Raw genomic sequence first — 26317 nt, 5'->3', positions numbered from 1 at the left:
TTTTTTGGGGGGGAGGCGGGGGGCTTGGTGTGTTAGTGAATGGCTAAATCACAGTTACTGTCTGCCTGGCCAAGTGAACATCCCATGGAGAAATACAGCTGGACTGGAGATGTGCTTCCATAGAGGTGCAGACACTTTAAACATACCCATTTCAAAGTGGAATACTCTGCTAAAACAGTTTCCATTGATTTCAGGCTGAATATGAATGATTGAGTAAAATAAAGTGCCGTAAAAAGGCTGATACATTTCCATATTTGTGCTGCTAAATTAGCTAATCCATGCCGCAATATCCTGAGGCTCTGTAAAGATCCCATCGATGATGACTTCCCCTTCGAGATTCTCACTAATGCTCAGAGGCACACAATATTTACCAATGCTAAAAGAGGTTCTGCATCATGCTGATATTTTTAACGACCCAGCTAAGGCTTGTATTATCACACCTAAGAACGAAGAAAAGTACAAAGCTACACCTTCAAGCTCTATATACATTAAGGGTCCATTAACACCAGAATCTTTAGTGGTAACATGCTAGAAAAAAAAATTCCCAAACCACTGGGAATCCCCCCTCCACCAGAAAAGAAAACAAAATTAATTGAATCCAAAGGGTAGCAGTGCAAACAGCAAACCAATGGATGAAAGCGAAATGGCCAGGCTCTATTAGCTAGCTCGCATAGAGCACCCTGGGATGAGATGGAGGGGCTCTTCCAACATCTCCCACAAGAGTTTAATACGAGAGGACAAGAATTGGTTACAGAAGGAAAACTAATTTCAAACAATTCTGTAGATGTGCCCTTGATGCAGTGGACACTGCAGCTAGAAGCATCAAACCCAGCAATTTACTTTGAGGAGATGCTTGGCTTAAGGTGTCTAGTTTTATCCAGAAGTCCAACAGGCTGTACTTAGATTACATTTTCATCATCCTAATCACCAACAACTTTATTCGGTTTTTACAAAGAAAGCCATAAAGGTCAAACCATCACAATAAAAAAACATCAAATACATCACAGGGGCTTAATAAAAAACACCAGTACACTACATCCATCACGGCCCCATAAAATCCAAAGTTAATAACTAGGACTATGTCAAAAACAAGTAAGTTCATAAATAAAAGATCTCATCTTGCCACAGTATCCAGGATTTCCTCTTGATAGGCTGAGGTCTAGTTGTGATAAACTTAACTGCAGACCTAAAAAGCTAAAGAGCGTATAATAATAAGTTACTTGAAAGCAGTTGTAAAAAAAATAAAAAAAAATCAGGTCTAACATTCCTAAAATTAGCTGTTTTAAGAATGGGGATAATAAGACTTTCTTGGTACCTCGTAAAGTACGAAACATTGAAAAATGTATCATATCCTGTGGACACTTTCCGTCGCAGCCACAGGGTAAAAGACTCTACCCTGTGTGCGCCATGCGAGGGTGGGCCAGGAGATAATGAAAAAGGTCCAAGTGAAATCTAGTCAGTAGGAAACGATCATGGTTACTATTAAACCATAAAAGACAGGGCTCGGTTGTGGGCAGTTTTCAATATAGAATGCCCGTGGACACTAGACTTCCCATCTCTACTTCTCTGGCCCGCATTCGCCTTTTAAGAAAGTTCTCCTTCACCCAGCACAGTTCCCTCTTGCAGATTTTCTCTGGGTTAACAAATATATCTGCCCTTCCCATCCTAGTGAGACTTTCCCTGACATACCTAAGCCAGGGATTGCGATTAGAATGGTCAAGGAAAAGGCAATCACTTAAGATTTTCTTATCAAGGGCAATTTCCTTCCTGAGCCTGATTTTCATCTACAGTGATAAAGGGCAGTAAGCCAACGCATCTGAAAAAAAGGCCATCACCAATTCTTTGTGAGCTACAAAGAAGAAAGTGCCCGAGGGTAAGCTAAGTGTCCGTCTCAGATGAGCGTTTTCAACAGTTTGCAACACATCCAGCTCGGTATAACCCCAGATCTCGCTGCCATAAATCACCTCAAACGCATTTGACTTTGCCTCTAGACTAGGTAGACCAATCGGGTCCCGTTTGCAGATTTACAAAGTTAAAAACAGTGGCAATAGCCCTGCGAAATGCCCTCTCTTTCTGCTTGTCAAAGTACACCAATTCGCTGCTGCATCAAACGCTACCCCCCCGGTATGAAAAAGCTTCGGTCTTAGGGACTGATGTGGACCCTACCATAAATGTATAGGATTTAACTGGGTGGAGTCCCAATAGCATTACAAATAATTTACTGTTCTTGACCAACAAGTCCAGGTTCTCCATAAAGTGAACAAAGGAGTTCAACAAATATTGTATTCTCCTCGCTGTCCTAGCCATGAGAACAGCATCGTCAGCGTACCGTAGGACAGGCAAGCTTCACTGACCCACCTGGGTACAGTCTGATTTTGAATTGAAAAGGACCTGCTACAAATTATTAATGTATAGATTAAAAAGAAATGGGTCCAGAATGCACCTTTGAAGTACCCATTTCTGAATTTAAAACTGTCAGGAGATTTACCTTTTGATAGGGCCTCAAGTTGACACTGCCCATGAAAAAATTAAAGGACACCGATGTGGCAAAATCTGATTGCTTCAAACCACCACATTTTGTGGTTCTTTTTGGCGCCCCTCATTTAGACAAGGCGCTAGGTCTGCCGCTGATACATCAGCAACCTCCTACAAAAATCGGAATCAATCCTCACCATCTAGAGGTTTCTACAGAAGAAAATATAGGAGGAACAATTTCAGTGAGCGTGGTCATGGAAATTCCACCCGCACACCCAATAACATTTAACACTCTTAGGGGGACGTCTTAAATTGCAATGGAAGGATTTTACCACCGATCAATTGGTATTGGATATTATCCAACATGGTTACTGTCTGGAGCTCATCACCACGCCTCCAAACATCCCACCACACAAACGCAGCTCACCAAAAGTACCTACACTTTCTTTTCCAGGGAAAACATTATCAGTTCAAAGTGCCTCCCTTGGGAATCACCACAGTGCCAAGGGCCTTCACAAAATCTGTATTAGCAACATATCTACAAATGGAGAATATTAATCTCTTCCCTTACCTAGACGATTGGCTTCTAAAAGCAAACCGCTCAAGCCTATGCAGCCAATATACTCTTAGAACTCTCACTCTTACACCAGTTAGGGTTCACAGTCAACCTGCAAAAACCTTACTTGCTACCAGCAAAAATACAACCTACTTGGGGGCATTCTCAATACTCGACTAGTGTTAGCACTTCCAAATTCAGTCAGGATTCAAAACATTCTATCTTTAGCACAACCATTTCAGGCGGGAGTACAAATCCCAGTCAAATTGGTACTAAGACTACTAGGCATGATGGCATCCTGCATAGCCATAGTTCCATAAACCCGACTACATACGAGACCACTGCAAGAATGCCTCTCACATCAATGGACTCAGTCACAGGGCCAGTTACAAGAGCTAGTGTTGATAGACAGCCGCATACACCACTCTCTGGAAACCTACAAAACCTATCCAAAGGGCGGCCTTTCTAGACCAGATTCCCCAAGTCCTTATTGCATCCGATGCCTCTCTTACGGATTGGGGAACTCTCCTTCAACATCTAACCATCCAAGGAATATGGGTGGTACAACTCCAGAGTCTGAATATATCAACTACCGAGAGCTTCAAGCTGTTCACCTAGCACTAACTCGCCTACAGAACAAAGTTGTCTTAATCCGAACGGACAATATGACAATGTATTTACAAGAACAGTGGGGGGACAATAGTGTATTTACAAAAACAGTGGGGAGCACACTCTCTTCAGCTATCACACCTAGCACAGACAATATGGCGTTTAGCTTTACATCAAAGCATTTATCTCCTAGCAGGACATGTCCCAAAAACGAGCAATCAAGTTGCAGTCCTCAGCAGGATGCAGCAACAAGTTCACGAATTGGAACTTCAACCCAAAGTTCTATTCACATACTTTTGCAAATGGGGGTTTCCACAACTATACCTGTTCGCAACGCCAGAAAACGCAAGGTGGCACAACTTCGCAGCCAGATTCCCACTCTTGCTTTTCCCTCTCTCCCCCTACTTCCATTTATGGTCAAGAAGCTGCAACAAACTTCACTTGCACTAATACTAGTGGTGCCCACATGTGCTTGTCAACTATGGGTCACCACTCTACTGGAACTTTTTCCTGGACCTTCTCACAAAGAACCATGAAGAATAAGACATCCCAATCACAAATAAATGAACCTTGCGATATGGCTTCTGAAGTAATAGAATTTGGGTACCTAAACCTTCCACAATCGTGTATGGATATTCTTAGAGGAGCGAAACCTATAACCAGAAAGTGTTACCAGCCAAATGGAAAAGGTTTGTTATCTATTGTCAAAACCAAAATTGCGACCGTTTGATGTGCAAGTACAAACAATAATGTATCTTTTTGCATCTACAAACATCAGGTCTTGCCTACACGTCTAAGACCACATTTAGCTGAAATTGCATTCTATCTACAAAATAGACAACAGACCTCTTTATTCAAGATATCTGCCATTAATATCTTCATGGAAGGACTTTAAAGAATCATTCCTCCCAAGCTGGCACCAGCTTGGAATCTAAAATGTGTATTAACACAGCTCATGGGATAACCATTGAGCCATTGCATTCATGTCAGTTCCAGTATTTATCTTGGAAAGTTTGATTTTTTTTTTTTTTTTTTTTTTTTTTTTTCATATTTAAGATTTTTTGTTATTTTATAGAACTGAGCGGTCACCTTTAATACAGTATCAATATCGTATAAAAAGCATTTGCATATGGATCGAATTACAGTTTTCGTATATATTAGTACACCCCATACACCTGCTCAGTTCAGTTCCGTTGTTGTTCTCCTAACTCCTTCTAAAGATTGGGAGGGGTGCATATCTCCACCCGCAAGTGTTCCATTTACCCCCACTTTTTGTCCCACTTCCTGGGAGAACCTTTTGATTTAAATACAACTTTTTTGGCAATCATGCATTTATCCAACGACTTAGCTTCTCCCCCTTTCCCCCTCCTCCCTCACGCGGTCGGCACCTCAGTTGCACCCCAATGATGCATGGCAACTGCACGTGTCACCAATGTATAACCCAGGGTGACCCTTTGCTGTTCCACAACAGTGAGGTCTGTTGCTTCTCAAATATTCAGAAGCCCCAATCTCTGTGTCAGTTGGATATCCTTCCCAATAGCCATGTGTCGTGTAGCTCCATCCCAGACAACCTTTGTGTGAGCAATCTCATAGAGTGTGGTACAGGGTGACCTCCTCGAGACACTGTCGCAGGCAAGGTGCATCTTCCCTGCGCCTGATCTTTAGAAGTGTGGCCCAGGTGAAATACGATCTGTGCAGTTCTTTGAATTGGATACGTCTGAATTTAAGAGGAATGGCTGCCTCTCTCGAAGACATAAGTGCAGATTGCCAATCCTAGTCATCTAATGGAACTATGTCAACCTGCCATTTTTTGCAAAGGCTTCGAAGTGGGTTTGGCAGATTATTGCTTATCTTATGATAGGTCAGTGATATCGCTTTTTTCGGCAGGGGTTCAGAGTAACCTATCCTCCAGGGGGGCAGGACTCTGGTATCTCCCCAGCAGTCTCAGAGTGCAGCAGTGAGGGCATGGCAGATTTGCAGGTAACGGAAAACCTCCAGTGTTTAACATCGTTCCTCAGCCTACCCAGGGGGCGCAGCTAGATTTTTAGTGTGGAAAATGTAAGGATCTGGAGTGACTAGGTTCTCAAATAGCGGAACCCTTTCTCCTCTACCTCACACCCCGGCGGGAGTTTCGGAACCGGCCCATGTAGTGAGAAGAGCACTGATGTGGACCAGTTGATCGAGTACCCCGAGTATTTCCCAGAATTTGTGAAGATGTTTAAAATTCTGTGAAGTGATTTCGTGGGAGCTGCTAGATAGAGCAGGATATCGTCTGCGTAGAGTAATTTCCTGTCTTGTCCCTCTGCCCATTTCTACCCTCTTAATAAAAAATCCCCTCTGACCCATGTCGCCACTTCGGTCCGAACACCATGCGTTGTAACACCTTAAAGAAGCAAGGCCACTGGATTGAATCGAACGCCATTTTGGTGTCCAGGGATAAGATTATGGCACCTTCTATGACATGTTTAGGGCCGATCACATTATGGAGCCTGCGGAGGTTAAGGGCTGCGCTGCGGTCCGGCATGAAGCCGGACTGATTTGCACATACAAGTGAGGTGAGGAGTGGCACCAACCGGGAAGCCAGTAATTTCGCAAGGATTGTGGTCTCCGCATCGATCAGTGAAATCGGCTGATAGGACCTGCATTTCTCACCGGGTTTCCCCGGTTTACGGACTACTACAATGGATGCGAGCCTCTGATCCTCCAGCAGAAACCCCATCTCATAGCTCTCGTTGTACATGCCCCTCAGGTAAGGTACCGTTGCGGAGCTGGTGGATTTGAGGAGTTCAAAAGGGATCCCGTTAGGGCCCATTGCCTTCCCGGATTGTGTTACCTATCGCCCCTGCGGACTTCCCCATCAGTAATATCGTCCTCCAGCGATTCTCTCTTGCTGGGGGACAGGGTAAGTAAAGGCAAGTACACCAAGAATCTACTGGAATCCTCGGCGGTAGTGGTGACTGAGGGAGTATAGATTTGTTCAAAATGATCTGCAAATGCCTCTGCAATCTCTTGTGGGTCTGAAAGGGTCTGTGTACCACTAATATTTAACTGAGGGACCCATCGCTCAGCTATCACCCTCGGCTCCAACCAGGCAAGCAGCTTTCCGGCCCTGTCCCCGAGCTCATGCAGTCTATGCTGCGTTGCCAGCAGCTTGGCACCAGCATGTCCCCGAGGTATAGCTTTATATTCAAGCTGCTTGACCTGTAGTTTATGCCTAGTGTCCTCATTTGGAGATTGTATATGTTCCGCCTCGAGAGTCTGGAGATCGTCCTCCACTTGTTCTATCTGTGCCCGTTGTTTTTTTTATGTGCCCCACCTTAAGTGATCGTGACTGTCACTTCACCACCGCTTTATAGGCCTCCCAAATTGTCTAAGCTGATTCAACAGAACCGACGTTTTCCTTAAAATAGTTTTCCGAGTGCTCTCGCAGGCGTTCATTTATATCCAGGACCGTAAGTAGCCATGGATATTGTGGATCTCTGGCGCTGTTTATTGTAAGTAAGTTCTGCCCATACCGGGGAGTGATCCAAGATGCCTCGCGGAAGACAGCGTGGCTCCCGGAAATTCTCAATACTTGCTAAGTGGGTTAAGAGGTAATCTATACAGGAGAGGCTATGGTGCGCGTTAGAAAAATATGTAAATCGTGCCAAATCAGGATGAAAGTGGTGCCGTATATCAGTAAGGCCCATAGCTGCCAGAAACTCAGTCATGTGCCCGCTGACCCTCATCGAGGGGCGTGCAGGTTGTATGTTTATCTTATCATTTAGCGTCATGTTAAAATTCGTTTGAGGTACTGCAATACAATCCCCCGTTTTATTTTATCACCCATCCCATTGATGTTCCAGATTAGGACTGTCAATGAGGTTTCTATGAGCTGTTTAGCCATCATGTCATCCTAAGGGAGAGAGCTGGGCAGCGAGTCCCGATCATTATGGTCTGCATGTGCCCTCTACCCAACTTGCGAGGGGGGGGGGGGGGGAGACGTAGCTTTCTTAATAGCAATTACTTGACTTTGAGTTGGTGAACTCCAAGCATTAACCTTAAAAGAACCATACACCAAGCCAAACAAGGTGGTTTTAACCCCTTCAGTGCCCATGACGAGATAGTCTCGTCATGGAGCGCGGTTGCGCTGTGCCCATGACGAGACTATCTCGTCATGAACCCCGCCCACTAATGAAACGCCCGGCACAGGGCGTGGAAAGGGCGGGGCACTGAAGAGGTTAAGGACAAACCCAAAGTTCCTCGCTAAAGTTGTCGCTCCATTTCTTATGAAACAATCCATTGAACTACCTGTGTTCTTTCCAAACCCAGATTCAGTGGAAGAAAGATCACTTTTTATACTCTTAGATGTCAAAAGAGCTTTAATGTATTATATTGACAGGACTTAAACATTCAGAAAGACAAAACAACTATTTGTTGCTTTTTCACCTCCACATACTGAGACCAATTTCAAGAAATGGTATTGCCAGATGGATAGTCAAATGCAGCCAAACATGTTATGTAAAAGCTAAAAGACAACTAACAGTTACTCCTAAAACCCACTCCACCAGAAATATTGGGGCTTCTATGGCATTTTAGGGAACATTCCAGTTACTGAAATGTGCAGTGCAGCAACATGGTCCACACCACAGACTTTCACAAACATTATTGTATGGATGTGGCAGCACGCCAACAATCTAGTGTTGGATAGGCAGTACTACGTACTCTATTTCAAACTACTCTAACTAAGGATAGCCACCGCTTTGGAAGAGAGACAGCTTTATAGTCTAAGCAAAGCATGTGTATCTACAGCCATACATGCGTAGAACGGATTGTTACATACCGAGTAAGCATCTGTTCTTGTAGTACATGCATCCTCCTCCCGGATACCAGTGTGGTTGGCAGTTTACATTAATCTACATTACTTGATTGGGCATCCCACAGCTTACACTGATTCCACCTCTATTCTCACCTGCCTGTGAGAAAACAATCTAACAATGGAGTCGATGCCCATGTGCTGTGTTACCGAAGGGAGGAGTTACACAGCCTCGTGACTCAACAAGAATTCTTTGAAGAAAAACAACTTGTAATCATCTGAGCCCAATACTAGATGCCAACTTACGCAAAGCATGTAAATCAGCAGCACTTTATGCCAAGAACAGATGCTTATTCGGTAAGTAACCTAATCCATAATAAGCATGTTTAAACCCATCAACAATAAAAAAAAAAAAACATACATTAAGAAAGCTGAATCACTGTAAGCCTAATAATGGTCCCCATATATGATCAAAATGATGCAAGTCTTCATTTAGTTTATAAATCATTTTCGCAAAAGAAGCTGCATCAAATAAATCTTTAGGCCAGGAGTGGAGTGTGGTTTAACATTACCCTCCAAAATCGTAAAATGTTAATGTTGGCTAGACTGAGCGGTGGAGAGCTATTTAAAAGTATGATTAGAAAGTATCATCTCAAATTGATAGAGAAAAATTAATAGTGAACCTTCAAAAACGTTTCAATCTGGAGCTAGAATGTACGAATATTGGGACAATCCCACAAAATGTGAACAATGTCACATTCCGGTGTTATACATTACTAAACTTGGTCCCGATTCTCTTTGTTGGCAGAGTGTAATTTAGCCTGGGACCATTGCAAACGATGCAAGATTTTGAAGTAATTACATTTAAGAATAGAGACTCCAAGTCCTTTATTTTAGTTTTCTAAGATAGTGTCTCATGCTTTGTCTGTAAATTTAATATTCATACGTGTAGACCACCATGATTTTAATTTGTTGGAAGTTTCTATAGAAAATGAGTTAAAAATAGTTTATTAGTCTATTCTTTTTAGAAGGGTAAACTTTCCCACCCATCGTTCTGCTGACCTTACTATTTGTTTTCCTATACTCCTTTTCAGTTAGTTTTCACATCACACCATTACCTCTGCTTTTTTCATTTTTTTTATTACCAGACCAATGACCTCTTTCAGTGGAGATTCACTAATGACCCACAATTCATCCTGAATATTGAGATTACTGGCATGCATGATGATCTGATCGCAAGTCAGTCCATCATGTAATAGACCAAAACACGTTCATGCCAACCTTTTGAAGGCACTAACATGCTCTTCAGCATTTTAATGTTTTCCTGGTTTCCTTTGAAAAAATTTGAATCTATCAACTGCTACAGAAACCACCAGGGAAAAATGTGCATCTAAATCTTCGGACTTTTGTATGAATACCTTACCTTCTCCAGCCCGGTCTCCGCTTTTTATCAATTTGGTTCTACGTTTTTAACTGCAGTGATTTGGAGAGCAGCAGAATTGTTGGACCTTAGCCAAACCTCCCATTAGGTTAGAATTACAGTTCACTAATCCTTCACCCAGGTCAAACATTTCGGAAACGTCTCCTTCCTTTGAAGGCCCTGTCCGACGTACTACTGGACACCTAGGCTAAGCCAGGATCTTGCCCCCCCCGTCAATAGACTAATTACAAGATGGCACAGACTCCGGGCATCCTTACTTACTCATGCATTTCTCCAGCAATTTCGCCCCTTTGAGGTTTTAACAGGGGTACCAGTAGTGGCAACCCTTGAATGTACCTAAATTACAACATGCCTCTCTGGTTTAGTCAAATAGCTTCCAGACCCTGAGAGGCAACATGCTGCCCAACCCCCTTCTCTTGCAGCTGCCACAAAGCTGCTTGTAATCATTGGTGTTTAATGACCGATGTTCATACACAAATTCATGGCACTCAACATATTAACTTCCGGATGATGAAAGGCTGAGTTTCAGCCTGTCAATATTAGGGAGACTAGTATACATAATATATTTTGTCTTGTAGAAGAGTCTGTGTTTGCGGTCTTTCCCTTACAAAAGTAAATTTGGTTGGAAATTGTCGATAAGCAGGTATACTGCTCAAGCTTTGTTTTCACAATTTCTCTTATTGTCTTCACCTTTCCTCAGCCTTTCTGTACTCCTACAAAGAATGGGAGGAGGTTTCACTACACAAAAAAGCATGGTTAATTTATAGATCATTTCAAAATATTTATTTTGCATGTTCTTTCGTTTTCAATTTTTTTCCCCTAGAAAGGTGTACATACTGTTATTTTGTGCTCTCATGCCAGGCCACATCAGTTAATTGTTTCCCTGCATGTACTGTAATGTATATCTGTATGTTTTGGTTCCCTTAAGCAAAATCCAGAATCCGAGCAGTATCCACTTGTTTTTTTGTGGGGACCGCCAAGCACTATGTTGGTGTTCTCCTCTAACCAGCACACTAAGTACTTCACCAAGAACAGAAAACTGCCTTTTAGTTTTAGGGTAGACTATCTCAAAGGAGGTGGTGTAGGATTGAGTATAGTACAGCATGTATTCACAGTTGAATTCAAGCTGTGAATGTCTAGCCAAGATTGTTATCTATAATTTAGTGTTTAGCCCTTTTATACCTCTTGTAGAAGTCACAAAAAATCACCTTGCAGACCAGAAGGTAGTGTACTTGCACTAAGGTGAATGGATGAGACAAGGGTTTTAATTGTGTTGCCATCTGTTGGAATATTGGTGTTGCCCAAAGAGTAAATTCCTGTGTAACCCCAGTGACTGATAATGCATTTTACACATGTGGAAGAAAACCGACGTGGGAGGATAGGTTTGCAAGCAGCAAATACAAACAAGTAAAGCTGGTTGGTTGCCTCAGAGGCATTTACTTCTTTGATTATAAGAGGCAGAACTGTACAGCTTTTCTGAATTGGAAATTAATGTTGAAGGATTTGATTTTCCTAAGCAGTTTATTTCATACTGTACTGAGAAACATTTACTTTCCTTTCTGTGTGAGGTTTTTAGACTTGTAGGAGCTAACAGTGGGCCTGGTTTTGATTTCAGGTTTCTTCTTCGATCGGATAGTTCTTGTAATAAACGAGGTCCAATTCTCTAGTGCCCCTAATGTGCAATACAAAGATTTCCTTAAGACCGAAGGAATCCAGCATAGTACATATTTAGGTTAAGAACTTAACTAGCTGAAGTTTTCTGTATTTGTAGTTTGGCAATTGATTTAGTTTGCCAGGTTGATGTAGAGTCTTTTTGCATAGTATAAAATTGACGGCAGTCGAGCTAATGATGCATGTATCATGTGATTACCCAGGTAAGGGCAAATGCATCTTTTCATTTTGTGGAATGAGTCTCTAGTTGCTTTGTTGACTTAAGCTTAAGTGATATCCTCCAACCTCTCTTCTGTCTTAAGTGGTTGTTGGCTGCCTGTAACTACTGCTTTCCTAGTCATGCTGCATCAGACTTGGCTTCTTGTGGAGGACTGCATAAGCAACTGAGTCTGAGGTCGGTAATTGAAGCGGATTCTCACATGAAATATAAAATAAGTTCTGTGTAGATGTTATTGCAGCGGGTGTTATATCTGGAGTACCTAAATATCAAGTGTGTTCCTTTTCTTAAATATAATCCCAGTTGGCATTGTGTTTTGATGTATACTACTTCTGGTTTAATTTTTTAGGTACGGAATTCGACCTGAAAATGTGATCATATATGGGCAAAGTATAGGCACTGTTCCATCTGTGGATCTCGCTGCTCGCTATGAGAGTGCTGCTGTTGTACTTCATTCCCCTTTAACCTCAGGAATGCGGGTTGCCTTCCCAGATACAAAGAAGACCTACTGCTTTGATGCCTTCCCAAAGTAAGTTCTCTTCTGGGACTCCCCAGCAAGGAGCAAATATTAAATATCTGTACTGTACTGGAACTAAAACCTGAATGAGATTGGAACAAATTCTACTTCTAACTTTGATGTCAGCTTCTTTTAAAAAAACAAAAACATACTTAGGTACTCCTGCCAGTCCTGGAACAAGCACCTATGAAAAAAACCTTCACGGGTAAATAATTTTTTCTATCATGGCATCTTTGTTTACAACTTACATGATTTTCTAGTGCGTTAAACCCAAATAACAGAAAACTTTTAGAACATTACATAATTGAGGATAAAAATAATCCGCTCAGCCACTTTATTTTTAGCTTTTCTTAATGGGATTCAAGCTGGTTATCCTGAACTAGAGTTGGGCCTCTTGAGGTATATCATTGGATCTGGCTAGTGCATGATTTGCGTTTCTGTATCGTAGGCTCGTAATGCCACCAGCTGTTTCTTGGCTATGTGGATGGCCAGCAATATTGTAACTCCGTGGGCCTTCTCTTTGATCTGAATGTAGAGCTCAGTGGTAGTTCATTTGAGGTGCTAGGAGGTGTAGGTTTCTTAACCATTTTAAAAAGGGGTGATCAGGCTTTGACTTGTTCTGTACATCTGCTTTTGTTCAGGGGTGCTGTCAGCAGGATCAATAAAACGATGAGGGCTTGGACATTGAGCAAAGCAGACCCAAGCCTTTTGTCCATCTGTATGTTTTGCCCTACAAGACGGAATATTCTTCGAGTCCAAGGCTAGTATCTCAGTTTGGCAGTTCTAGGATGCCACATGCAGTTATGTGAGTTTGTTAGTAAGCAATGACTTGAGAAACTTGTATCCGAACCAGTGAGTGCAGTGGGACCAAGAAGTGCACCATAATAAGAGAATGTAGGCAGTATAGGCAATCCCTAAAATTCCTTTATGGTGGGAAGTGGATGAAAGCATGCCAGGAATGAATACTTAGTGGTTGGAGTCTACAGGTTACCCCTCACCTCAACTTTTGACTTTGTTTAGGGGTGATCAAAGGAAGAATGCCTGCCTCAAATGTACATGTTGAGTCTTAGAGTAATATATTTTAGTAGTCTTTGCACAGCTCTGATTTCTCAACTACTCTTCCACTTGAACAGAGAGCAGGATTTGAGACTGTGTAGTTGTAACAGATGGACTTTTCCTTGGTAACTAGGACTGAGCTGGAACACTTTCATGGTCGCAGTCTGTGTGGCAGGAGTTAGAAACCTGTGGTTAGGTGTCCGCTCCCATAGACAAGCTGCAGGCTCCAAGTTGTCAGACTGGATCTTTCAGCCAAAAAGACACAGATCAGCGTTTTTCGTGATAGCTGTCACCAGTGTTCATTCTTTAGTGAGGGCACCCTCTGTTGTCTTCTAGATGGCGGCAGGATCCTGTAATCTTTTCTACCCTCCCAGTCATCCCCAAAGTTGCCTTAGAAATTGTCCTGTTTGGCCCTTGATCAGGCTGTATACATTTATTTACCGAACTGCCTGTCTTTGGTGGGATTCAGAAAATTAAATATTTGATCCTCCTCTCGCAGAACAGTTACCATATACCTTACCGTCTCTGCATTACCCTATTGTCAGGACCTAGTTTTAATTGAGCAGCTTAGGGAGAGATTGGACTTCACTTCACAGCCAACAGGAAGACCCGAGAGCACCAAGAAGCTGTCTCTGGCAGATCTGAAGGGTCTCTTTCTGCCTTGCTTCCTATGTTGATCTCTGCTGGCTCCCTCATCACAAATAGCAATGCATCCAATAGATGACGAGGAAGGCAAGTAAGTGTCAGTGGCTACTTACTTGCTTTCAAGAGATAGTATGCGGTTACCACACTACTTGACGACCCTCGGGCTCTTGAAGGACATCTACAACACTCTTGCACCTATTGGCTTCAGGCCTCCTAAAACTAAAGGCTCGGCACCTTTCCGCGACCTGAGACTTGAGAATTCTAGAGATGAATTGCCTACTAGAGGTCACTTCCTTGGTAAAACCCTTCGATCATCTGACACCGGCTTCTCATTCACCGACTGACACTCTTTCAGAAGCTATCAACCTTTCTTAGGACTATTACACCTCCGCCACTGGTTCCCGCCATGTTGTGTAGATCAGTGTCTAATACATTGCTAGTGGCTCCTTTTGCCTCTGGACCAACTTGTTCTACAATCCTTTGTGTGCAGCTCCTACCTCTGCTGACTTTCATAAGTATTTCACACCGATATGTCAGCTGTTTTCCCCAATAAGAAGATTAAGTTCTTGGATGCAGAAGATCACCACTCTATTGGGAATTTACAATCATTCCTTAACTGTCTCTGCAGAGTTTCTCAGATGACCTTCCAACGGAGGAGAGAGAAGACTTCAAAGAAATTAATTCAAAGTGCATTATAGTGTCCAACCAAATTATTGGGGCCTGTTTAAATCCTCTGACATGGCAACTCCTGTTTAGTACCACAGACCAGCAATCAGGCGATCCTCATGACTACAAGTCGCTGGGTTGAAATCAGAAGCCCAGCAAATAATTTAGCATCTTCCATTCTCTGGCACTACCCTTTTCAGTGAATCCTTTGGGCTAGGTGATGCACTGGATGAATTCCGACCAGGAGAAGCTTTAAGGTCTCTTAAGAAGGAATATTTAAAAAAAACATTACTTCAGATCCTGTAAACTCTGGTTTATTCCAGCAGCTGATTCAGTTCTCCCAGTGGCCCGAAAAAATAAATAAAAAATCAGCCAAGACCATAGTATCAGCAGCTTTCACCAGCAAGAGGAAGAAGATCTTAATCTTCTTTGGCCTAAGGCAGGCCATCTGGAAAACAGTGACTCCTCTTTCCCCTTCTATGTGTCTCTCCACTAGAGTGATATCGTCAAATTCCTAATTTTGGCAAACGATCATGAAAGGCAAAAGGATGCTGAACATTTGGCAGAATTGCTACTTTCACTTGCCCAAAACCCATCTGCCAGTAATACTTCCAAAGGAGTCAATACGTTATTATCTACAGAAACTTTAAAGGGAGGTCAGCATCCAATGGCAAAACCAAATGTCAAGAAGGGTGATTATTGTCAAAGTTTGAAAGAAGGAATTCATCCATGAATATAGACTCATTTTCCACCCCAAAAAAAATAGATCCGGGAAAAAAACATTTAAGATGTTGGCTCTCCATCTACTTTAGTCTTCCCTCCATGGGGGAAATTGGATGCGTGCCATAGACCTTCATGATCTGTTTCCACCTTCCATTTCAAGTGAAACATCACAGGTGCCTGAGGTTCTTCGAAGAAATTGACAGCTACCAATACAGAGTCCTGCCATTCTAATTGCAATCAACCCCCAGGACTTTTAAAAATGGATGGCAGTTGTGGTAGCACACTTGAGGAGTGGGCATGTGTTGTATATCCATTTCCAAAGGTTTCCACTCCTCATCAGGCTCAGCATTCCAAGTTGATACTTTTTGACAGCTTGGGTCTAGAAATCAGTCACCCTAAACATCTGTCTATTCCATCCATTATCTGGGAACTTTTTATTTATATATTCTATTTTCAACTCTTTACTAAGCAGTTGTTCAGATTCACAGCAATACAGTTCGGAAGGAAAACTTGGAGCGTCCACTCCTGGACTTTGTGTGAGGTAATGCGCGCCACAGAGTTGCACTATCTAAGTTATACCTCCCCACGGGTCAGGGGGGCCTCGCGATGCCGTGCATCTGAAAGAAACGCGTTAGTTAGATTCCTCACCTTAGAATATCCCCAGGCGTCAGACTGGATCCGGAAGATTTTTCATCAGCAATACCCCTTGCGGGTCGCTAGGCGTCGTCTGCGGCTCCGCGTCCGTCGTCGTGCGCCGGAATGACGTTGTCGGAGTACTTAGACGCCGCCCTCGCGCGCTGACGTCAGTTCTTTTTTCCGCGCCAGTAAGCGCAGATCCGGGAGAGCTACCCCTTTAGTCAATTTTTGACTAACTTTTTTGATCCTTTTTGATCGTGTCTCGACACCGGTGCGGGTAGGATGCCTGGGTTTAAAGCCTGTACGGACTGTAACCGATTGATGTCTGTTACGGTACATCACCGCCGGTGCCTTTACTGCTTGGGCCTCGATCACGACGCGGAGTCGTGTTCGGACTGCAAGGCCCTGACCTCGAAGGCTAGACGGGAGCGGTCCCGTAAGCTTCTCGAGATTTGCCACTCGGCTCCGCGCGCCTCTCGATCCCGGTCCAGGAGGAGGTCCAAGGATCGGTCGCGGAGCCGCAGCCGACGTCACCATCGGTCGTCGGGATCCAAGTCTTCGGGTAAGTCTAAGCATTCCAAGAAGTCCAAGAGGCGACACCGCTCTTAGGACTCCCCTCGCCGGTCGCGCGACTCGGCCGAGGGTCAGGGTGGTTCCACCCCGACCCTCGCCGGTCGCGCGACTCGGCCGAGGGTCAGGGTGGTTCCACCCCCGCGGCTCCGGCGGAGCCGCAGGCGCCGCGCACGTCCCCATACCCTCCGGTCCCTGGGACTGACGCGACGCCGGCAGAAGTCAGTGCCTTCCTCTCGGCCATGAGGAACCTGGCTCCGCCGTCGGCGCCCGCTGGTGCGCCTTCGGGCCCCGCGGACCCGACTGGGCTGCCTTGCCTGCCGGTGGCTCCGGCGCCATTGACGGCTCCGGCCTCCGCTCCGCAAGTGCCCGAGGGACCCGTTCTCGAGTCCACGCCGACGCCGGTCGACCTCGTCACGCCTCCTCCGCCGGCGTCGACACCGGTACCACCCCCGACGCCGACCTCCACACGACGTCGTGCCCCAGTTCAGTCCCACTCCGGGCCCGGTGCCGGTACGGCGTCGATGGACGCCGATCGGCGCCGCTAGAGACACATTATGTCTACTGCCCGGCTCCGTTACTTTTTCCTCTATACCAGGAGTCGGATGATGGGGACAACTGGGAGGGATCCGAGGATCCTATGGCCGTTCACGCTCAACTGTCCCAGGACTGGGCAGATGAACTGGGGGAGGCCAGTGGCCTGGATACCTCTCCAGACACTGGATTTGTCTCTCCTCCGACTGTGGCTTCGGAGGAGGGCGCTGCTTTCTCTGTGGTGCTGCGCAAGGCGGCCGCAGCCCTTGGGCTCGAGCTGCCTGCCGTGGCTGTGAGGACTAACGTCCTTACTGAGGTGCTTCAGTCTGCAGCAAGCTCCACTGAGCCTCTGCTGCAATTCAATGAGGCCTTCATTGACGTTCTGCAGGGCACCTGGTCCAAGCCCTCCACAGTTCCTCCTGTGGACAGGAACGTCGCCAGGCGCCACCGCCCTGCTCCGGGCGACCCCAGTTTTCTGTCCCAACACCCTACCCCTGAGAGCCTGGTTATCCAGGCCTCCACCTCCCAATCCTCTTTCCCGACCGCCCCGCCGGACCGGGATTCCAAGAGACTAGAACAGTTTGGCAAGAAGCTGTTCTCCTCCCTTAGTTTGGGCCTGCGGTCTTTGAACACCGCTTGTCTCTTGGACAGTTATTCCCACTCTGTGGGATGCGGTGGAGGACGTGCTGCCCCTGTGTCCGGAGGAGGTCCAGACACGACTTACCCAGGCTCTGGCCGATGGGAGGGATGCGGCGCAACATGCTATACGATGTGGGCTTGACACCACGGACTCGCTAGGTAGGGCCATTTCTACCACAGTGGCGCTTAGACGTCACGCCTGGCTGCGGTCCACGTCATTTTCGGGCGATGTCCAGAGCACTCTCATGGACATGCCGTTTGATGGCACTCGCCTGTTTGGCGAGAAAGCGGACAGTGCGCTGAATCGCTTTAAGGACTCCCGGGCTACGGCCAAGTCCTTGGGCCTCTCGGCCCGCGGTCGCAATTTTCCGCCTTTCGCCCCTTTCGTGGCCAAGGAAGGGGTGCCTCCTCACGTGCGCCTAGCCACCAGCCGCAGAACCAACCTGCGCGCGGTCGCGGACGTGGTTTCCGCCGAGGCGGTTCTGGAGGACGACGAGGTCAGCCCACATCCACCCCGGCAGCATCCGCCTCAAGGCCTTCCTAGTCCGAGCTTTCAGGCCCATTCCACGCCAGTGGGCGGCAGAGTTCGCCATCACCTGCTCCACTGGCGGTCCATCACATCGGACAGGTGGGTGCTGCAAATCGTCCGAAGGGGCTACTCCCTCCCCTTCGAGACGACCCCTCCAGCCATGCCACCGCAGCACCACCGTATCTCGGGGGATCATTTGAATCTTCTCCACGAGGAAGTTTCGGCCCTCTTGGCCAAGGGGGCCGTCGAGCGCGTTCCGAGTCCAGAAGTAGGTCGTGGTTGTTATTCCCACTACTTTCTGGTTCCCAAGAAGGGCAAAGGGGGCCTACGCCCTATCTTGGACCTCCGGAACGTCAATGCCTTCCTCCGGAAGGAAAGGTTCAAGATGTTGACTTTGGCTCAGGTTCTAGCTGCCCTAGACCCCGGAGACTGGATGGTAGCGTTGGACTTGCAGGACGCATATTTCCACATCCCCGTCCTGTCGGCCCACCGGCGTTACCTGCGGTTCACGGTGGGCCCAGAGCACTTTCAGTTTACCGTGCTCCCCTTCGGCCTCACCAGTGCCCCTCGGGTGTTCACGAAAGTGATGGCGGTGGTCGCAGCTCATCTGTGCAGATCAGGGGTTCCAGTCTTCCCCTATCTCGACGACTGGTTGTTGAAGGCGGGCTCGCCCCAGGCAGTCGTCTCCCACCTCCAGACTACGGCGGATCTCCTGCATTTGCTGGGGTTTTCCATCAACGTGCCGAAGTCACACCTGAGTCCCTCTCAGAAGCTCCTCTTCATCGGAGCGGTTCTCGATTCGGCGCAGTTCCGGGTCTATCCACCGGAACAGCGGGTCCGGGATATTCAGGCCCTGATTCCCATCTTTCGGCCTCTATCCTGGGTTTCGGTCAGGCTAGTGTTGCGGCTTCTGGGGCTGATGGCTTCCTGCATCCTACTAGTGCATCACGCCAGGCGGCGCATGCGGGCTCTGCAGTGGGACCTGAAGTTTCAGTGGGCCCAGCATCACGGCAACCTGTCCGACCATGTCTTGATCTCGGAGGGCACTGCACAGCAGTTGCAGTGGTGGCTCACGGACCGCGATTGGGTCATGGGCAGAAGCCTCTCCCTTCCCCAACCGGAGCATGTCGTAGTGACGGATGCGTCCCTCCTGGGATGGGGTGGCCATATGGGAGAGGCGGAGATCAGAGGCCTCTGGTCTCCGGCTGAGTCTCGTCTCCACATCAACCTGTTGGAGTTGAGAGCGATCCGACTTGCACTGAAAGCCTTCCTTCCCTCTGTCAGGGGAACTGTCGTGCAGGTGTTCACGGACAACACCACCGCCATGTGGTATTGCAACAAACAGGGCGGGGTGGGGTCGTGGACCCTTTGTCAGGAGGCCCTGCGCCTCTGGACGTGGCTGGAACACCAGGGCGTCACCCTAGTGGTTCAACATCTGGCGGGCTCTCTGAATGCCAGAGCAGACGAACTCAGCTGCCGGTGCATGATGGATCACGAATGGCGGCTGAACTCCGAAGTGGCGCAAGGTCTCTTTCAGCAGTGGGGAGAGCCTTGGTTAGATCTATTCGCCACCAAAGAGAACGCGCAATGTCAGCAGTTCTGCGCGTTGGAATTTCCAAGGCGGCACTCGCTCGGCGACGCTTTTCGTCACGAGTGGAGTTGCGGTCTGTTGTACGCCTTTCCGCCTATACCACTTCTGCCCAGAGTGCTGAAGAAGATCAGGCACGACCGGGCCCAAGTCATCTTGGTGGCTCCGGATTGGGCACGAAGGTACTGGTATCCCGAGCTACTCAGTATGTTGACCGATCCTCCGATACGTCTGCCCCTTCGGGAGGATCTTCTGTCGCAGCAGCAGGGGACGGTCCTCCACCCGAACCTGTCCAGCCTCCACCTCCATGCGTGGAGATTGAGCGGCGACAGTTGATGCCATTTGACTTGCCTCCTGAAGTCTGCGATATCATTCTGGCAGCCAGGCGTCCCTCCACAAAGTCGGTATACGCCTGCCGGTGGAACAAATTTGTGGCATGGTGCACAGCAAAGGCTGTGGATCCCCTTTCCGCCCCTCTTTCTGAGGTTCTCCTCTTTCTTCTTTCTTTGGCCCGGCAGGGCTCTGCCCTGGGCACCCTGAAAGGTTATCTTGCTGCCATCTCTGCCTTCTTGCGGCTTCCTGATCAGCCTTCTCTTTTCAAGTCCCCTGTGGTTACACGCTTTCTAAAAGGCATTACTCACACGTTCCCTCCTGTCCCTTTTGTAATGCCTCAGTGGGACTTGAATCTTGTTCTCACATTTCTAATGTGTGCTCCCTTTGAGCCTCTTCATAATTGTCCTCTTCGTCTGCTGACGCTTAAGACTGCTTTTCTGGTAGCCATCACCTCGGCTAGACGGGTGAGTGAGCTCCAGGCTTTATCTTCAAAGCCTCCTTTTCTATCTGTTCATCCGGACAAGGTTGTCCTTCGGCCTCGTCCCTCCTTTCTTCCGAAAGTGGTGACTCCATTTCATCTTGGGCTGTCTGTCACCTTGCCCACCTTCTTTCCGCCTCCGCATCCTTCCAAAGAGGAAGAGAGGCTCCACCGTCTGGACCCAAAACGTGCGCTCTCCTTTTATTTGGACCGCACAAAGCAGTTCCGGGTGGACGACCAACTGTTCGTTGGATACGTGGGTGCTAAGAAGGGGAAAGCTGTGCACAAACGGACCATCTCTCGGTGGGTCGTTTTGTGCATCAAAATTTGTTACTCCTTGGCAAAAAAGGACCCTCCTGTTGGGCTGCGCGCCCATTCTACTCGGGCCACAGCGGCTACTACTGCTTTGGGATGGGGTGTCCCTTTGCAGGACATCTGTCAGGCGGCGACGTGGGCTTCGCTACACACGTTTGCCAGGCATTACTGCCTTGACAGCCAAGTCCGGAGGGATGGCTTCTTTGGCCGTTCTGTCCTCCAGGACTTTCTGGTGTGATCTTGGTTCGCAGACCCACCACCGGGGATGGTATTGCTTGGGTATCTATTCTAAGGTGAGGAATCTAACTAATGTGTTTCTTTCAGATGAACAAGTTACTTACCTTCGGTAACGATGTATCTGTAAGAAACATTAGTTAGTTAGATTCCTCACCGACCCACCCATCCTCCCCGTTCTGCGAACTGACATCTAGGGTTAAGGTTATCCTTTTCAGGCCCCTAGATTTTATTTTTGGCACCAGTGTCGGTCTTTGCATGGCTCTGCGTTCCTGGCGCGGAAGGCTGTGTACAAGAACTGACATCAGCGCGCGAGGGCGGCGTCTAAGTACTCCGACGTAATTCCGGCGCACGACACTGACGCGGAGCCGCAGACGACGCCTAGCGACGCGCAAGGGGTATTGCTGACGAAAAATCTTCCGGATCCAGTCTGACGCCTGGGGATATTCTAAGGTGAGGAATCTAACTAACTAATGTTTCTTACAGATACATCGTTACCGAAGGTAAGTAACTTGTTCTTTGTGCAGTATTATCTAGCACCTGTTCCTCTGGCGAATATCATTGCGTCGTTCCACCCGACTGCCAGGGTGGTTAAGCCTGGGCCCCTCCTAGTTGGAGTGGCCTATAAATGCTACCGCCGTGCTCTTTACTTAACCCGGACAAGTGTCCCTTACGCCCCTGCCATACCGATTGAGGGCTCCCCTAGTGGGCGGAGGGTACTGCGCTCGACAGAGCTCGCAGAATGGCATGCGGTGGATATTCACACATTGGGGGACCTCTACCACGACGGTGCTCTTATCCCATTCGCCCTGTTGGCTGAGGAGACGGGGTTACCAACCGGCCAATTTCTCTGTCACCGTTCGCCAATATCGACGTTGGGGAGCCGGTGGGGGGCTCTCCAAGAGGAACCGGAGCAGCGCCTCACGATGCAATATCTGCACAGCGGGTCCGGGATATTCAGGCCCTGATTCCCATCTTTCGGCCTCTATCCTGGGTTTCGGTCAGGCTAGTGTTGCGGCTTCTGGGGCTGATGGCTTCCTGCATCCTACTAGTGCATCACGCCAGGCGGCGCATGCGGGCTCTGCAGTGGGACCTGAAGTTTCAGTGGGCCCAGCATCACGGCAACCTGTCCGACCATGTCTTGATCTCGGAGGGCACTGCACAGCAGTTGCAGTGGTGGCTCACGGACCGCGATTGGGTCATGGGCAGAAGCCTCTCCCTTCCCCAACCGGAGCATGTCGTAGTGACGGATGCGTCCCTCCTGGGATGGGGTGGCCATATGGGAGAGGCGGAGATCAGAGGCCTCTGGTCTCCGGCTGAGTCTCGTCTCCACATCAACCTGTTGGAGTTGAGAGCGATCCGACTTGCACTGAAAGCCTTCCTTCCCTCTGTCAGGGGAACTGTCGTGCAGGTGTTCACGGACAACACCACCGCCATGTGGTATTGCAACAAACAGGGCGGGGTGGGGTCGTGGACCCTTTGTCAGGAGGCCCTGCGCCTCTGGACGTGGCTGGAACACCAGGGCGTCACCCTAGTGGTTCAACATCTGGCGGGCTCTCTGAATGCCAGAGCAGACGAACTCAGCTGCCGGTGCATGATGGATCACGAATGGCGGCTGAACTCCGAAGTGGCGCAAGGTCTCTTTCAGCAGTGGGGAGAGCCTTGGTTAGATCTATTCGCCACCAAAGAGAACGCGCAATGTCAGCAGTTCTGCGCGTTGGAATTTCCAAGGCGGCACTCGCTCGGCGACGCTTTTCGTCACGAGTGGAGTTGCGGTCTGTTGTACGCCTTTCCGCCTATACCACTTCTGCCCAGAGTGCTGAAGAAGATCAGGCACGACCGGGCCCAAGTCATCTTGGTGGCTCCGGATTGGGCACGAAGGTACTGGTATCCCGAGCTACTCAGTATGTTGACCGATCCTCCGATACGTCTGCCCCTTCGGGAGGATCTTCTGTCGCAGCAGCAGGGGACGGTCCTCCACCCGAACCTGTCCAGCCTCCACCTCCATGCGTGGAGATTGAGCGGCGACAGTTGATGCCATTTGACTTGCCTCCTGAAGTCTGCGATATCATTCTGGCAGCCAGGCGTCCCTCCACAAAGTCGGTATACGCCTGCCGGTGGAACAAATTTGTGGCATGGTGCACAGCAAAGGCTGTGGATCCCCTTTCCGCCCCTCTTTCTGAGGTTCTCCTCTTTCTTCTTTCTTTGGCCCGGCAGGGCTCTGCCCTGGGCACCCTGAAAGGTTATCTTGCTGCCATCTCTGCCTTCTTGCGGCTTCCTGATCAGCCTTCTCTTTTCAAGTCCCCTGTGGTTACACGCTTTCTAAAAGGCATTACTCACACGTTCCCTCCTGTCCCTTTTGTAATGCCTCAGTGGGACTTGAATCTTGTTCTCACATTTCTAATGTGTGCTCCCTTTGAGCCTCTTCATAATTGTCCTCTTCGTCTGCTGACGCTTAAGACTGCTTTTCTGGTAGCCATCACCTCGGCTAGACGGGTGAGTGAGCTCCAGGCTTTATCTTCAAAGCCTCCTTTTCTATCTGTTCATCCGGACAAGGTTGTCCTTCGGCCTCGTCCCTCCTTTCTTCCGAAAGTGGTGACTCCATTTCATCTTGGGCTGTCTGTCACCTTGCCCACCTTCTTTCCGCCTCCGCATCCTTCCAAAGAGGAAGAGAGGCTCCACCGTCTGGACCCAAAACGTGCGCTCTCCTTTTATTTGGACCGCACAAAGCAGTTCCGGGTGGACGACCAACTGTTCGTTGGATACGTGGGTGCTAAGAAGGGGAAAGCTGTGCACAAACGGACCATCTCTCGGTGGGTCGTTTTGTGCATCAAAATTTGTTACTCCTTGGCAAAAAAGGACCCTCCTGTTGGGCTGCGCGCCCATTCTACTCGGGCCACAGCGGCTACTACTGCTTTGGGATGGGGTGTCCCTTTGCAGGACATCTGTCAGGCGGCGACGTGGGCTTCGCTACACACGTTTGCCAGGCATTACTGCCTTGACAGCCAAGTCCGGAGGGATGGCTTCTTTGGCCGTTCTGTCCTCCAGGACTTTCTGGTGTGATCTTGGTTCGCAGACCCACCACCGGGGATGGTATTGCTTGGGTATCTATTCTAAGGTGAGGAATCTAACTAATGTGTTTCTTTCAGATGAACAAGTTACTTACCTTCGGTAACGATGTATCTGTAAGAAACATTAGTTAGTTAGATTCCTCACCGACCCACCCATCCTCCCCGTTCTGCGAACTGACATCTAGGGTTAAGGTTATCCTTTTCAGGCCCCTAGATTTTATTTTTGGCACCAGTGTCGGTCTTTGCATGGCTCTGCGTTCCTGGCGCGGAAGGCTGTGTACAAGAACTGACATCAGCGCGCGAGGGCGGCGTCTAAGTACTCCGACGTAATTCCGGCGCACGACACTGACGCGGAGCCGCAGACGACGCCTAGCGACGCGCAAGGGGTATTGCTGACGAAAAATCTTCCGGATCCAGTCTGACGCCTGGGGATATTCTAAGGTGAGGAATCTAACTAACTAATGTTTCTTACAGATACATCGTTACCGAAGGTAAGTAACTTGTTCTTTGTGCAGTATTATCTAGCACCTGTTCCTCTGGCGAATATCATTGCGTCGTTCCACCCGACTGCCAGGGTGGTTAAGCCTGGGCCCCTCCTAGTTGGAGTGGCCTATAAATGCTACCGCCGTGCTCTTTACTTAACCCGGACAAGTGTCCCTTACGCCCCTGCCATACCGATTGAGGGCTCCCCTAGTGGGCGGAGGGTACTGCGCTCGACAGAGCTCGCAGAATGGCATGCGGTGGATATTCACACATTGGGGGACCTCTACCACGACGGTGCTCTTATCCCATTCGCCCTGTTGGCTGAGGAGACGGGGTTACCAACCGGCCAATTTCTCTGTCACCGTTCGCCAATATCGACGTTGGGGAGCCGGTGGGGGGCTCTCCAAGAGGAACCGGAGCAGCGCCTCACGATGCAATATCTGCACGTCATGGGACGGGGGAGCCATATGATACGTTGGTTCGCAGCATCCCTACGCACGCATGCGGCGACCGACTTGTCCCCATTACGTCCTAAGTGGGAGGCGGACTTGGATCGCCCCATGGCCGAAAAGGAATGGAGTAGTGCGCTACAGGGACCGACGCGGATTCCCAGAAACATGCGGTTTCGCCAAATTCAATACTTTATACTACACAGAGCACATCTCCCTCCCGACTCTATAAATCGGTATTTCCATCGCACAGATGCCTGTTGTCCACGCTGCAAGGTGCTGGATGCTGGATTGGTTCACATGTTGTGGAGCTGTCCTGCGCTGGACTCATACTGGCGGGTGGTGCATGGAGTATTGAGTAAATGTGCGGGTCAGCTGGCGCCGCTAGAGTGGCCGGTTTGCCTGTTGCATTTGTTTCGTAGAACCCCATCTACGAAGGTTGCCTCTCGATCTTTCGACTTGGGTCTGGTGGTGGCGAAGCGATTGCTCCCCAAACGCTGGAAGGCAGCAGAACCCCCCCCCCCCCCCCCGTCCCTGAGTACAAGCGTGGCAGAGTTCACTGCTGGTGTGGGCAGGGGCGGAGGGTACGGCCCTTTTGCGGGAGGAAACGCTGGGCCTCAGGCGAACACCAATGGCGAACCATTTATTTCTATTTAGGGAGTTTTGCAAAGCGCTTGGTGACGCACAGCGGCGTGTCCCCGCGCTAAGGAGCGGCTGCTAACTGGAACCTACAGATGTGCATACTTACTGTTCAAATAGTGCAGTTTTGAGCTTAGCTCTAAAGATTAGTTCAGAAGGTTCGAGACGCAGTGTTAAGGGTAATGTATTCCATCTGACGGCTGCAAGGTACCTGAAGGATCTTCCGCCCATCCGTGCTCTTGATACCTTGGGGACAACAAGGCGTCCTGAGCCAGAAGATCTGAGGGAGCGGGGCGGTTCATAAGGCGACAGCAGTCCTTTCAAAGGGAGAGGAGACCTCCCGTTGATGATCCGATGGCACATGCAGAGTGCTTTGAAATCAACCCTACTTCTGATTGGGAGCCAGTGCAAGGACCGAAGGGCCATCGAAGATGCGGCTCTTCTGGGT

The 26317-nt window shown here is 48.3% G+C and overlaps 1 protein-coding gene across 2 annotated transcripts in view; it reads left to right on the top strand.

The window, feature by feature from the left end:
* The window catches only part of ABHD17B (abhydrolase domain containing 17B, depalmitoylase), a 151474-nt gene that overhangs the window by 94820 nt on the left and 30337 nt on the right, over window positions 1-26317 (top strand). For both annotated transcript variants that reach the window (XM_085633020.1, XM_085633023.1), the window contains one exon: window positions 12114-12293. In XM_085633020.1, coding sequence (XP_085489146.1) covers window positions 12114-12293 — 180 coding nt within the window. The remainder of the gene's footprint in view (window positions 1-12113; window positions 12294-26317) is intronic.

The sequence above is a fragment of the Triturus cristatus genome, chromosome 2_1 (assembly GCF_964204655.1).
Source record: "Triturus cristatus chromosome 2_1, aTriCri1.1, whole genome shotgun sequence".
NCBI lineage: Eukaryota > Metazoa > Chordata > Amphibia > Caudata > Salamandridae > Triturus > Triturus cristatus.
Note: the sequence above shows the minus strand (reverse complement) of the source record. Positions and strands in the feature narration are given on the sequence as shown.